The sequence below is a fragment of the Lontra canadensis genome, unplaced genomic scaffold, assembly GCF_010015895.1.
Source record: "Lontra canadensis isolate GAN:19392208 unplaced genomic scaffold, GSC_riverotter_1.0 scaffold663, whole genome shotgun sequence".
NCBI lineage: Eukaryota > Metazoa > Chordata > Mammalia > Carnivora > Mustelidae > Lontra > Lontra canadensis.
Window position 1 is genome coordinate 25019 of NW_022631647.1, and position 14521 is coordinate 39539.

At 38.2% G+C, this 14521-nt stretch overlaps 1 protein-coding gene across 1 annotated transcript in view; it reads right to left on the reverse strand.

Moving 5' to 3' along the window:
* The window catches only part of LOC116863188 (uncharacterized protein C7orf31-like), a 28409-nt gene extending 19266 nt beyond the window's left edge, over positions 1–9143 (reverse strand). The window contains exons 1-2 of the mRNA XM_032850681.1: positions 8971–9143; positions 414–485 (exon numbers count right to left, since the gene is read on the reverse strand). Of these exons, the coding sequence (XP_032706572.1) occupies positions 414–485; positions 8971–9074 (176 nt within the window). The 5' untranslated portion in view covers positions 9075–9143. The remainder of the gene's footprint in view (positions 1–413; positions 486–8970) is intronic.
* Positions 9144–14521: the final 5378 nt, after the last annotated feature.

Here is a 14521-nt window from a genome sequence, read left to right on the forward strand (position 1 = left end):
TAGTTGTCATAATTAACCTCCAGCCTCATAAGATCCTGATGAAAACTATTGTTGAAGGTGCTGGGCATTTTCTGTGAACCTTTTAAGAAATTTAACTGATTCTTACTAGATTAACTAGGTCAAAGGCAGGGAAAGGGACCCAGATGACTTGTGTGAATTCTTTCAAACATTACTATTCATTATTTTGTGTTTTTTTCTTGTTAAATGCCACAAACTCTCAGTGGGTTTTGGATTATTTGTTTTATTTCTGTTTCTTTGGTCTTGGTTTCTATTATTAATGATCGCTGTTTAAGAAAAAAAGGAATACTTTTTCTAAAAGTTCCCATTTTGGGGCTTTTTTATTTCTCATATAACTCATTTTTACTTAAAAAAGTTATTTGTCCCGATATAAGGAAAAGAAACCCCAAACTTACAAAGAATCATTTCCATAGATGTCACTTTTTTTATTCTGCGTCAAATAATAGAATTGTTCAATAGGAAGTTTTCTGAAAAGAAAAGCTTAAGTTGAACCCCTTTTCAAATTAAAGCAGTGATGTCAGATATAAAAGACAAATAGACTAATATAACCATGTTTATATGGAAATTCAGTATATGAAAAGTGGCATTTTAAGTCAGTGGAAAAGGATTTACTTTTCAGTAAACAATGCAGGAAAAATTCACTAGCCATTTGAAAAAGAATAGATTTGTATTTCATACTGTGCATAATTTTAGATGGATTAAAAATCTAAAGAATTGGGAAAAAATACAAATATTAAGATATACAAGAATATGTTTTTTTCTTTGTGGTGGGGAAAACTCTTTTTTTTTTTAAAAGGGAGAGAGGTGGAGGTGAGGGGGAAGGGGAGAGAGAGAATGTTAAGCCAGGCTTGTGCCCCTGGCAGAGCCCAGTGCAGGCTCGATCTCACAACCCTGAGATCATGTCCTGAGCTGAAATCAAGAGGCCAGTGCTTAACTGATGGAGCCACCCAGGTGCCCCATGTGGGGAAAACATTTTAAATTATATTTTTCTTTTAAACTCAAAATCTAAAAGGAAATTTGGTAACATCAGCAGAAAAACTTTTGAAGACAGGATGGAATAAAAAAGCTAAAAGTTTGGAAGAAATTTTTGCAAAAAGATATGTAAAGGATTAATATGTAGAACATAAGAATCTGTAACTAAAAGACAATAAAAATGGGCAAAGAATAAGATCTGAAAAGGGAATGTAAATGACCATACATAAGAAAATATAAACATAAGTACTCAACCAGAGAAATGTACTCTGATAACCAAGATAACCTTTAATACTTATTAGATGGGCAAAAATTATAGTTTGATAATATAACACAGTTGTCCAAGAGTATGGGGACGTAGATATTTTTATATACTACCATGAGAATATAAAGCATTTAGGCTATATTCCTAAAATTGAAAATATTCATATATTGTGACCCATAACTTTCACTAAGGATTTTCCCTAGAGGAACATTTGTGCCTGAGCTCAAGGAAGCCTGTACAAGAAGAATATTCATTACGTATAGTTAATGCCAAAAAAAAGAGGAAACAATATGAAGATGGCTAAATAGTCCATGATGCATCTATATTGTGGAACACAAAGAGAAATTAAAAATAATTTAATAGATCTGTGTTTACAGTCTCTAGATTGTAAAGAGAAAAAAAGAACCAAGTTGCCTACTACTATATATGCAGTGATTCCACACATAAACAATATAATACATATATTTTCAATGGGTACATGTATGATTATATAATTGTGAACAAAAAGTGTGAAGGAGACATACCAAAGTGGTAACAGTGGTTCGCTCTAGGAAGGAAACTGGGTTTAGTAGGGCAGTGGTCAAAGGAAACTGGACCTTGTCTTTGACTTTTTTTAGAAAGACTTACTTTTTTAGAGCAGTTTTAGGTTCACAGCAAAGTTGAGAGAAGATAAATTTCCTATACACCCTTCGTCCTCACACATACTAAGCCTCCCTCACGATTAACACGTCCCACCGGAGTGGTACATTTGTTACAGCTGATGAACCTACATCATTACCACCTAAAGTTCATAGCTTACATTAGCCTTCACTCTTGGTGCCTGTAATGTTTTAGGATGTATTGTGGTGCTCAGCTGTCACTTGTGGCTCCCAGTATCTTTTAAATACTCATCTTTTATCTCATCTACCCAAGATAGGTTCTAAAAAACTTGCTTTCTCGGCCTCTGAGAATGGTCCTAGAGCGTGAGGGTTATTTTTACCACACAAGAATGCTAACCAAGAGAGCACTACAGTTGAGGGTGCTTCATAATTAGGTAGATAAAGTGACCAACTCTGTGAGTATCAGTCAGGCCCTCTCCAGTCACCCCAGGGCTTGCTCCGTGGCTTCATACACTGAGTTATCATGGAGGCAGGACAGAAGTCATGGGTAGATTCAGCAACATGAACTTCTCTTCAAACTCACCTGGCCACCTCTGAGTTTGCCAGCAGAAGTTACTAACCCTAAGTATCTCATAGAGAAAAACCTCCTTAGGTGTGCTAGTCAGGCCTCTGGGGGCAGGTTGATTACACTGGACCCCTTCCATCAGGAAAGAGGTGATTTATCCCGGCATGAGTATATACTTACAAAGATGGATTTGCCTTTCCTTCTCACTAAACTCCTGCCAGTTACATCACCAGTGGACTCACTGAATACCTTCTTCACTGCATGCCATCTTACAAAATACTCCTTTTCACTAAGGAACTCAATTTACCACCAAAGAAATAAAGCACTGATTGAATTTAGAGAACACACACACTTATCATATTTACAGAACGTAGATGAGCCTAATGAAGATTCATTTGTGGTTGAAGCTTGTCCTTAAGAGTGTGGCACATGCTCTGAACTAGTGACCAATAAAAGGTTTCTCTAGCCAGAATGGATGGTGTAAAAAAATGAAGGGTGGAAGTGGGAGTGGTACCTCTCACTGTTATACTTATTATTACACTTGAGAAAAATTTTACTTCCTTCCCAGCCACGTTGAGTTTTGCTGGTTTTGAGGTCAAGGGAGAAATGCTTCATCAGGAAACACAATGGCCCCACGGAATTGGAAGCTGAACTGATGATGTTGTAATTGGGGTTCCTTATGATTGGGGAAAACAGGCAAGAAGGGATTATACCAAGTAGATTGGGATGATTGATCCTGAATGTCAAGAGTAAGAGGACTGCTATTATGCCATGATGGGGAAAAGGAGTGTTTCTCGAATCTAAAGAATATTTTGGACACCTCCTGGTATTGTTTCTAGTGGCATAATAGCTTCACACAGGCAGAACCACTAATTGCTAGATCTCTCAGGAAGAAAACTGCAGGCACTGCACCAGGTAATGAACTCCTACCAGCTCAGGTGCTGGCTGAGGGAAAGGGAACTAGGTATGTAATTATATTAATATATAGATAATGATATTATATACAAGTATGTTTTTATAGACAGTAATATATAACAGGGAAATATTATAATGTATTTATTATATTTCTAAGTATTAACTAGTTTTATTTTTTTCTTTCAACTTTTCCCCTTATTTATTACTCTTTATAGGGTGTTGACGATGATTTACTTCATTAAGTACATAGCTGTGGATATCAGGACAAGGTTATGACTGAACTAGAGAGGAGAACATCACCCAGAGCTCTTGGACTTGGAGCTGGATGCAGGAACTGATAAGACTCTGAATTTCCCCTTTTGGGGAGGTGAGTGCATTTTCATTTGTATGAAAAAGTCTTGCATTTTCTTACTCTGGCAGCAGTTCTCCAACTTTGTTACATGTTAGAATTACCTGAGGGGTTTTCTTAAAATGCGGATTCTGTCTCGGTCAGTCTGGGGTGGGGTCCAAGATTTTGCATTCACCGTTTCCTTGATGCTGCCGGCCCCTGGACCCCACGTTGAATAGAAAAGTATATTATTGTCGTTGCCGCTGTTTAGCACGGCAGCCGGCTGGCCGGCACGGATGGCTAGCATCTAGAACACCCTCTCTACATTTTGTTAGTTTTCCACATTTTGAATATCCCATTTGCCCAGGAAGAATCCAGAAAATCTACTTCCAGCCTCTTGAGCAACCAGGGTGCAAATGTGTACCCTCCGTTCTGCCAGTCGTCCATATCTGATCTGCCCTAGACTTTGATTTGAATGTGAGTGGCCTGAGAACACAGGCTTCTTTGTGAATAAAATAATATAACTAGGTTGTATCTCAGTGTCAGTAGTTCCACTTCAGTTTTTTTCCATTGTATGGAAAGTCTTTTTGATTTTCAGATTCAGTTCTTAATTTCAAGGGAACTTTCTTGTGTATTTCTGAGTAGTTATTTCTGTTAGATTTACTTATTATTTGTTGTTTTACTTGTTAGATGATCTACATTTGGGACTTTAGTTTTCCTTATGATAAGTAATTATTCTTATCTTTTTAATTTAGCATATCTTTATTTTTATTGCTTTAATATCCTCATCTTTCCCCTCTGCCTTACCGATGTTCAGTCACATCTATTCTGTTTCTTGCTGCTGCTTTTTGTACTAGATTTGTGCGTGCTTTTGTGTAGTTGTTTTTCTCAGTTTTCCCTTAGCCCTGTGATCTCTCCTTTTATAATGTTCTATCGTTTAATCATCTTGGTTTTTTTTTTTTTATTAGATCCACATACTTATTTTGTCCTTTAGAGAATCTACTTTTGTTTCCTGGGCTCTTTTTTCTCAGACTAGTTTCTTCATGTGTTTTATATATTAAAAAATATGTAATATATGTATTATACATATATATCATATCTTTTCCTGTTTTACAAAATTGCCTCACCATATGTTCTCATGTTGCATGTATTTAATGAACATCTCTGTCTAAACCCAGCTATTTGTTGTGATACAGTGTGAGTAAATTCTTGATTCTGTCGTCTGAAATCAGTTTGCCTTTCTGTCTGTGCTACAGGCTTGACGACAGAATATTATTGTCTCCGTATTTCTTTAGCCTGATGGGATGGAGGTGGCAGAGAGTAAATGCTGAGGTTGTGTCAGGTAGAATACAAGCATCTGGGGTACGACAGTCTAAGATCCTGTTAAATGTCCTCTATAAGGCTCATTCCTTTCAGTTAGGGAAGTAGCCATACCTTCCCTCGAGTCATCATAGTATTCTGGAAGAGTACACATTTTGCACAACTTCATCTCTCTTGAAATTTTGCTGTTTTAAGATAGAGGCTTCTATTCCTTTTTTTTTTTTTAGTATGAATTAAAAAATTTTTTTTTAAATTTTAAAAAAATTTTATTTATTTATTTTTTATTTTTATTTTATTTATTTATTTTATTTATTTATTTTTATATTTTTTATTTTTAATTTTTTTTTAATTTTTGAGGCTTCTATTCTTGAGGCATTGTTTCTACTCTAACAGGATTACCTACTCAGTCTTTCAATCTTCTCTTCAACTTGGAGAATTATCAGGATTTTGTTGAGTCACCTAGTCTCCATGTGCATTTGGAATGCAGGGATGGGATTGGGTATAATGCCTCTCAACCAATAATGTGGCTTCCCACTACGCCTCCAGCACTTCCAGGGAGAGTCTGGAAATACATGCTGCTGGTATTATTTTGGTTGTCACAATGAATGAGACTGGGATTAGGTTAAGGGCCAGAGATGTTAAATATTTAACAGTATATGGGACAAAGAATTGTCCTGCTCTAAATGCCCTCTTGAGAAACATTTAGTTAGAACTGCAATAAACTACATAGAATTTTCTTTCCTTAGCACATTCAAATTAATGGCGTAAGGTGTTCTTTTTGTATTGTTTAGGGGCCTGCTGGTAAATTTCCTATTTATTTCACTTATTTAGGTAACAGGAGAGGGATATTCTATGATTTTGCTTCATAAACATTAACCTTCAAGCATCACTACCACGACCACCACTGCCACTGCCCCTACTACTTATCATTATTATAGAGTGCTAGTTAGAGTTAGCAGGAATTTCAGAGTAGTCTTTAGTTCACAGAGCTCTGGATGTCTATTTAACAGCTTCTTAACATTTGCCAGTACTTTAGAGGAAGATCCATTTCCTTTTTCTGAAATAAAGTAAAAATGTTGCTACTTTACTAACTTATAAAAAGAAGTGCTTATGGGGGCGCCTGGGTGGCTCAGTTGGTTAAGCGTCTGACTCTTGGTTTCAGCTCAGGTCATGATCTCAGGGGGGTGAGATCGAGCCCCACATGGGCTCCACACTCAATGCAGAGTTGGCCTGAGATTCTCTCTCTCCCCTTCTGCCCTGTCTCTGCTTTCACACACACATGTGTACTTTCTCAATAAATACATAAAATCTTAAAAAAAGAGAAGTGTTTATGGAAGTGAAAATGAAGTTACAAATTTTTATTACTTTGTAACGTCATTCTTCTAAGTGAATGTGTGCCAAATTAGGTGATGACAGCTTTGCTTGGAATTTCTGAAACTTGCCCCTCTGGTTAAGTAGATACTGTTAAAGTTCCTTTACAAGAGTTTTACTTAGATATAGTTATGTCATGAAGCGCTGGGAGGAAGAGTGACATTGGGAAGGGGGACTTTGCACTGGAAAATGCATATATAAATGCATGTGATCATAATTCCATTAGTAAGCCGTGTTCTTTTACTTTCTTAACCTCAGATGACATACCATAGGACATTTCACTAGATACTTTTCTAAGCAGTAGGTGCTTTCAGTTTACCAAGTCAGATGACAGGAGGGCAAAGGAGTGATCCTGTTCCCAGTAAGTGACGCCTGCGTGTCACCACAGCACCCCCCTGCAAATCCCCTGCAGGGAAGGTGGTAGAGTATGATTGGTAGCAGGAGCTCTTATGTGGACCACGTGAGGCTTCACACCTCAGAGAGCTAGAGAATACTCTATTATTTTGTATAAAAGGCCCTTTTTTGTGGAGAAAGAAAAATACTGTGACACAAGTTATTCCCTATTAAGAAACAAGTAAAAACTATGTTGTAGTTGTTTGTCAAGGGATGTGCGTTATATCTGAGAACAGGACTGTGTCTTAAATATATTTTTAAGAGATAAATACGCCAAAGGGGTTACATTTGACCTAAAAGGATGTGAAGAGAACAGAACACAGGAACCTGCATTTCTGAGTCGGGGATGGTGGGCGTTCTAATTGGAACATCAGTACTTCATCTCCCAGTGGCCCACCCAAGGCTGCCTTCAGTGAGACAGCAAACACAAACCTCTCATTTCAAACTGTATTTCCCTTAAGACACTCATCTTTGGTCTCTCTTTGCTCTAGGATTCTGTGAGTACAATTCTGATCCTTTTAGAAGGTTGTGCATTTTTTTAATACATAAATTTTGAGGGTATTCCACATAAACTCTGTAAGGAGCTGTACCTCTAGTATCCAGCACAATACTTACTCTACTCGAATTGCTGCATAAATGAATGGAGTAAATCATGAGTGGAATGAACAGGTGAAAGAATTTGTTTGGGCTTTGGACTCAAAGAAACATGGACTCCAGTCCCTTTCCACAACTTCATAGTTGTCTGATCCAGGGAAAGGTCCTGCTGTGTATTATAAAACCAGGAGAACAATAGTCTCCTTGGAAAGATATTATAGATCTGTATTATATTATAAAGTAAGTTCCATGAGAGTGGGGACTTTAAAAAATGTGTTGGATGAATGAATGATCTTGAGGTCCTTGCTATCTAATAATGTGTTGATATTTGCATCTTTCTAATAGGACTGACAGGCCTTTTCATTTGCCTGCTTTTTTATTGCTTCATTGAGGCTTCATTAAGGTTGTTGGCTGCCACATGTCATTAATGTGGCTCTTTCTCTACTTGCAGCTTGTCTTCCTTAATTTATTTTTTTTAAATGGCTTTAGCTAGATTGTTGTAAACAATCTAACAGGATTGTTAGATAAAAACAGGTAGGTAGGGACGCCTGGGTGGCTCAGTTGGTTAAGCAGCTGCCTTCGGCTCAGGTCATGATCCCAGCGTCCTGGGATCGAATCCCACATCGGGCTCCTGGCTCGTCAGGGAACCTGCTTCTCCCTCTGCCTCTGCCTGCCATTCTGTCTGCCTGTGCTCACTCTCTCTCCCTCTCTCTCTCTGACAAATAAATAAAATCTTAAAAAAAAAAAACAAAAAACAGGTTTGTAGGGGCACCTGGGTGGCTCAGTGGTTTAAGCCTCTGCCTTCAGCTCAGGTCATGATCTCAGGGTCCTGGGATCGAGCCCCACATTGGGCTCTCTGCTCAGCGGGGAGCCTGCTTCCCCCTGCCTCTCTGCCTACTTGTGATCTCTGTCTGTCAAATAAATAAATAAAATCTTAAAATAAAATCCTACATACTGGCATGATCTCGTAAAAACAAACAAACAAACAAACAAAAAAACAACCAAGTAGGTAGGTACCATGTTAAAGTTTGATTGTGCTTTGAGTAAATTTCATAGTTTTTTTAAAGTTCATATTTTTCACAAATAGTTAATGTGACATTTAATTTACTCAGATTTTTTTGCTTTCTCTTCAGTTTTAATGTGTTCTGAATAAAATTGTTGAAAGTGACTGTAAAAGTTATAAATGATTACTGCAACATTTTAATACTTGAAAATGGTGCCCAGTAGATTCTGATGAGTACAGACTGATGAACAAATTAGAAATCAAAAGTTCCCCAAATCAACAACATCTGTAAAAATTAGGCCAGCTATTTGCTCAAGCAAAAACATTTTTAATTTAATGTCTCTCAGGAATATTCCCATCTAGTTTTAGATAAAATGCAATTAGCAAGGGAATTAATTAAAAATTCTGACCACAATACTTAAACATCTTTAAGGATTGCAGAAACATCCATAAACACAGATTTTTTTTTTACTGATTTCAGAATTAGAAATTATATAATTAGTTTTTCCATCTGTGTCTTTTCATAAACAGTAAAAGAAGTAAGTTTGGAGGTAGATTAACTCATAGTATAAATAAAGAAAAATGAAAAATAAAGACCTCTGTGTGAAGGGCAGAAAGTTTACTTACCTTGGCCAGGTTTCTCCACCAAATCCATAATGCTGATGTCCTTTGCTCATGACATGAGGAGATTCACATTTTCGCCTGTGTTCCTCAGGGAGTGAAATGGGCATTATCCCACCATATTCCCTATCAGCACCCCATCGATGTCTACATTGTTGGAGTGACTCCCTTAATTCCTGATACCTATGAGAAAAGAGAGACTTCTGAAATAATTTCAATATGGAATGCAGTGGTCAGAATGTTTTTGTCCCCAAAGTCCATAGGTTGAAATCCTAATGCCCGATGTGATGGTAGAAGAAAGTGGGGCCTTTATTCAGTGACTAGGTCGGAAGAGAGTCATCATGAGTGGGACTAATGCTCTTATAAAAAAGACCGCTGAGAGCTTACTAGCCCCTTCCACCATGTGAGGACACAGCAAGAAGGTGCCAGGTCTCCAAAAACAGACACATAGATCAATGGAACAGAACAGAGAGCCCAGAAATAGACTCTCAACTCTATGGTCAACTAATCTTTGACAAAGCAGGAAAGAATGCCCAATGGAAAAAAGACAGTCTCTTCAATAAATGGTGTTGGGAAAATTGGGACAGCCACATGCAGAAAAATGAAACTGGACCATTTCCTTACATCACACACAAGAATAAACTCCAAATAGATGAAGGACCTCAATGTGAGAAAGGAATCCATCAAAATCCTTGAGGAGAACACAGGCAGCAACCTCTTCAATCTCAGCTGCAGCAACTTCTTCCTAGAAACATCACTAATGGCAAGGGAAACAAGGGCTAAAATGAACTATTGGGACGTCATCAAGATCAAATGCTTTTGCACAGCAAAGGAAACAGTCAACAAAACCAAAAGACAACTGACAGAATGGGAGAAGATATTTGCAAACGGCATATCAGATAAAGGGCTAGTTTCCAAAATCTATAAAGAACTTATCAAACTCAACACCCAAAGAACAAATAATCCAATCAAGAAATGGGCAGAGGACATGAACAGACATTTCTGCAAAGAAGACATCCAGATGGCCAACAGACACATGAAGAAGTGCTCCACATCACTCAGCATTAGGAAATACAAATCAAAACCACAATGAGACACCACCTCACACCAGTCAGAATGGCTGAAATTAACAAGTCAGGAAATGACAGATGCTGGCGAGGATGCGGAGAAAGGGTAACCCTCCTACACTGTTGGTGGGAATGCAAGCTGGTGCAACCACTCTGGAAAACAGAATGGAGGTTCCTCAAAAAGTTGAGAATAGAGCTACCCTATGACCAGCAATCGCACTACTGGGTATTTACCCTAAAGATACAAATGTGATCGGAAGGGGCACATGCAGCTGAATGTTTATAGCAGCAATGTCCACAATAGCCAAACTATGGAAAGAACCTAGATGTCCATCAACAGATGAATGGATAAAGAAGATGTGGTATATATACACAATGGAATACTATGCAGCCATCAAAAGAAATGAAATCTTGCCATTTGCAATGACGTTGATGGAACTAGAGGGTATTATGCTGAGTGAAATAAGTCAGTCAGAGAAAGATAATTATCATATGATCTCCCTGATATGAAGAATGCGAGAGGCAATGTGGGGAGTTTGGGGGGTAGTGAAGGAAAAAATGAAACAAGATAGGATCGGGAAGGAAACAAACCATAAGAAACTCTTAATCTCACAAAACAAACTGAAGGTTGCTGGGGGGAAGTGTGTAGGGAGATGGTGGTTGGGTTATGGACATTGGGGAGGGTATGTGCTATGGTGAGTGCTGTGAATTGTGTAAGCCTGATGATTCACAGACCTGTACCCCTGGGGCTAATAATACATTATATGTTAATAAAAAATTAAAAATTAAAAAAAAAAAAGAAAAAAAGAAGGTGGCAGGTCTCAACCAGGAGCAAGGCTTTCACCAGAATGTGACTATGCTGGCATTATGATCCTGGACTTGAAGCCTCCAGAACTGTGAGAAGGAAGTGCTGTTTGTAAGAAGCAACCCAGTCTATGCTATTTTGTTACAGCAGCCTGAACAGACTAAGACAAAGTTCCTATAGCTTCAAAATTACTTTTTTAAAAAAATTTTATTTATTTATTTGACAGAGAGAGATCACAAGTAGGCCTAGAGGCGGGGGGGCGGGGAGGGCAGGCTCTCTGAGCAGAGAGCCTGATGTGGGGCTTGATACCAGGACCCTGAGATCATGACCTGAGCCGACACTTTTTTTTTTTTTTTTTAAGATTTTATTTATTTGACAGAGATCACAAGTACAGAGAGGCAGGCAGAGAGAGAGAGGGGTAAACAGGCTCCCCGCTGAGCAGAGAACCCAATGCGGGGCTCCATCCCAGGACTCTGGGATCATGACCTGAGCCGAAGGCAGAGGCTTTAATCGGCTGAGCCACCCAGGCGCCCCTCAAAATTACTTTTGGATTGCATTTTTAAAACACGGACTTCTCTGTGCTGGGTAAATTATGAGATACACTGTTGCTCTAGGAGATCTTCCATGCCTTCTCACCCACCCTCTCAGAGAAGTGGCGTGCCCCCACCCCCCATTCACTGCCTGAAACTCTGTTCCATTGGAATCAAACTACCCAGAAGACCCCAGAATGTCCCTGTGTTCAAAACTGGCTGATGGTAACACAGGAAAGGGAAAGCAAGATGGAGATCACTTAAATGCCAAGCACTATATGATATACCTAATATATGGTATTTTGCTCACGAGAGCTCTATGATATGAAAGTAATAATGATATGCCTAAATAATGGGGCAGTAGGACACAGGGGAAGTCAACATTATTTCAGGGGTCAGCAAAATCACAGGCTCACTAAGAATGATCTGTAGAAGAAATAAATAAACATCTTACGAATACCACACTACCAATTTTCAAATACATGTGGGCATTGCATACTTAAATGAAACTTCATTGTAAAGCATTATCAAATACATAAAAACTTCTGGTCATTATGTTTTTTTCAGTGTCAGTCAATGAATCATGACACGTGTGTGGGAGATAAAAACTGTTGACAGTGAACAGAAAAACAAAGAGATCCTCATCTTCTAAAAATACTGAGAATCACTGCACTGTCGCATTGTAACTGCACCGAATCCTCAGCAGAGTCAGTACCTTTGGGACAATGCTGAACTGTTTAGAGTGGTATCCTTATGCCAAAAGCCTAATTTTTGCCATCAAAGTATTTAAAACTAGACAAGGAAGTCAATACACAGCTATGAAAGACATCATCAGATTGCTGAAGGAACAAGGTTAAATTCTTGAGGGCCTACAGATGATTACTATTATTATTTTTTTATAGTTATTCATGTGCTAATTTCTTTTAAACATCTTTATTGAGATACAGTTTACATTCCATATAAGTCATCCATTTAAAGTGTACAATTAAATGGTTTTTAGTATATTCACAAATATGTATAACCATCACAATAATTTTAGAACATTTTATCACCTCAAAAAGAAACCTTGTACCCTTTAGCTATCATTTCCCCACTTGGCCTTCCCCAACCAGGCCAAAGCAACCACTAATCTCCTTTCTCTCTTTTTTTATATAGCCTTCCTAGTGCCTTGAAATAGAAGCTCTTTGTGGTTCTGATTTGCATTTTCCTAATGACTAATGATGTTGAGCATCTTTTCACATGCTTATTGGCCATTTGTATATGTTCTTTGGAGAAATGTCCGTTATTCAGATCCTTTGACATTTTTAAATTGGTCTCTCTTTTTATTACTGAGGTGTAAAATTACTAGATAGGAGGAGTCCCTTCTCAGATACATGATTTGCAAATATTTTTTCCTACTTTGTCTCTGTGTTGTCTTTTCATTTTCTTGGTAGTATCCTTTGAAGCACAAGTTTTTTATTTTAATTTTGATGAAGTCCAGTTTATCTGTTTTCTCTTGTTTCTTGTGCTTTTAGTGTCAAGAATATAGTGCTGAATCCAAGATCATGAAGATCTACCCGTATGTTTTCTTTTAATAGTTTTTATAGTTTTAGCTGTTACACATTTAGGTCTTTGATTCATGTTGATATGTTGTTAATTTCTATTCATGGTGTGAGATAAGGATACAGCTTCATTTTTGTGCGTGTGGATATCCAGTTGTCCCAGCACCTTTTGTTGAAAAGAATAGTTTTTCCCCATTGAATGGTCTTGGCTAGAGATTTTTCTTTTAATTTAAATTCAGTTTAATTAACATTTGAGCATATTATTAGTTTCAGAGGTAGAATTTAGTGATTCATCAGTTGCATGTAACATCCAGTTAAATGGAGGTGTAAAATTACTAGACTAGACCAAGTACCCTCCTTAATGCCCATCACCCAGTTTCCCCATCCCTCCATCGTCCTCCCCTCCAGCAACCCTCAGTTTCTTTCCTATAATTAAGAATCTTATATAATTTGTCTCCCTCTCTGCTTTCATCTTATTTTTCCTTCCCTTCCCGTGTTCATTTGTTTTGTTTCCTTCTTTTTTTAAGGTTTTATTTATTTATTTGAGAGAGAGCATGAGGGGGGTAGGGTCAGAAGGAGAAAGAGATTCCCTGCTGAGCAGGGAGCCCAGGACTCCAGGATCATGAATTGAGCTGAAGGCAGTCACTTAACCAACTGAGCCACCCATATACCCTCTGTTTTGTTTCTTTAATTCCACATTTAAGTGAAATCATATGATATTTGTCTTTCTCTGACTGACTTATTTTGCTTGGCATAATACTCTCTAGTTCCACCCACATTGTTGCAAATGGCAAGATTTCATTCTTTCTGATGGCTGAGTAATATTCCATTACATGCGCGTGCGCGTGCATGTGCACGCACCCACACCGACACCCCCCCACACATCTTCTTTACACATTTATCTATCGATGGACATGCAGATTGTCTTTTGATTTTTAAAAATGGAAAGTCATGGGGTGCCTGGGTGGCTCAGTGGGTTAAAGCCTCTGCCTTCAGCTCAGGTCATGATCTCAGGGTCCTGGGATCAAGCCCCGCATTGGGCTCTCTGCTCAATAGGGAGCCTTCTTTCCCCCACCTCTCTCTCTGCCTGCTTCTCTGCCTAGTTGTGATCTCTGTCTGTCAAATAAATAAAAAAAATATTTTTTAAAAAATGGAAAGTCATGTAAGGGAGCAGAAGCCCTTGCTCCTAATCTTTATCTAGATCTCCTTTAATAGTGGTTCTCAAAGTGTGGACCATGGACTAACAGTAGCAGCAGCATTTCTCTTTTTTAAAAAGATTTATTTATTTATTTATTTATTTATTTCAGAGAATTTGAGCTCACAGGTGGAGTGAGGGGCAGAGTTGGAGGGAGAGAGAGAGAGAGAGAATCTTCAAGCAGATTCCGTGCTGAGCATGGAGCCTGACACGTGACTTGATCCTAAAACCCTGAGATCAGGACCTGATCCAAAACCAAGAATTGGCTGCTTACCCGACTGAGCTACCCAGATCCAACATCAGCATCTCTTAAAAGCTTACTAGAAATATAAATTCTCAGGCTTTCCCTCAGGGCTAGGAATCAGAATTTCTGGGGGGGGGGCAAAATCTGTTTTAATAAAGCCCTCTCGATGATTGTT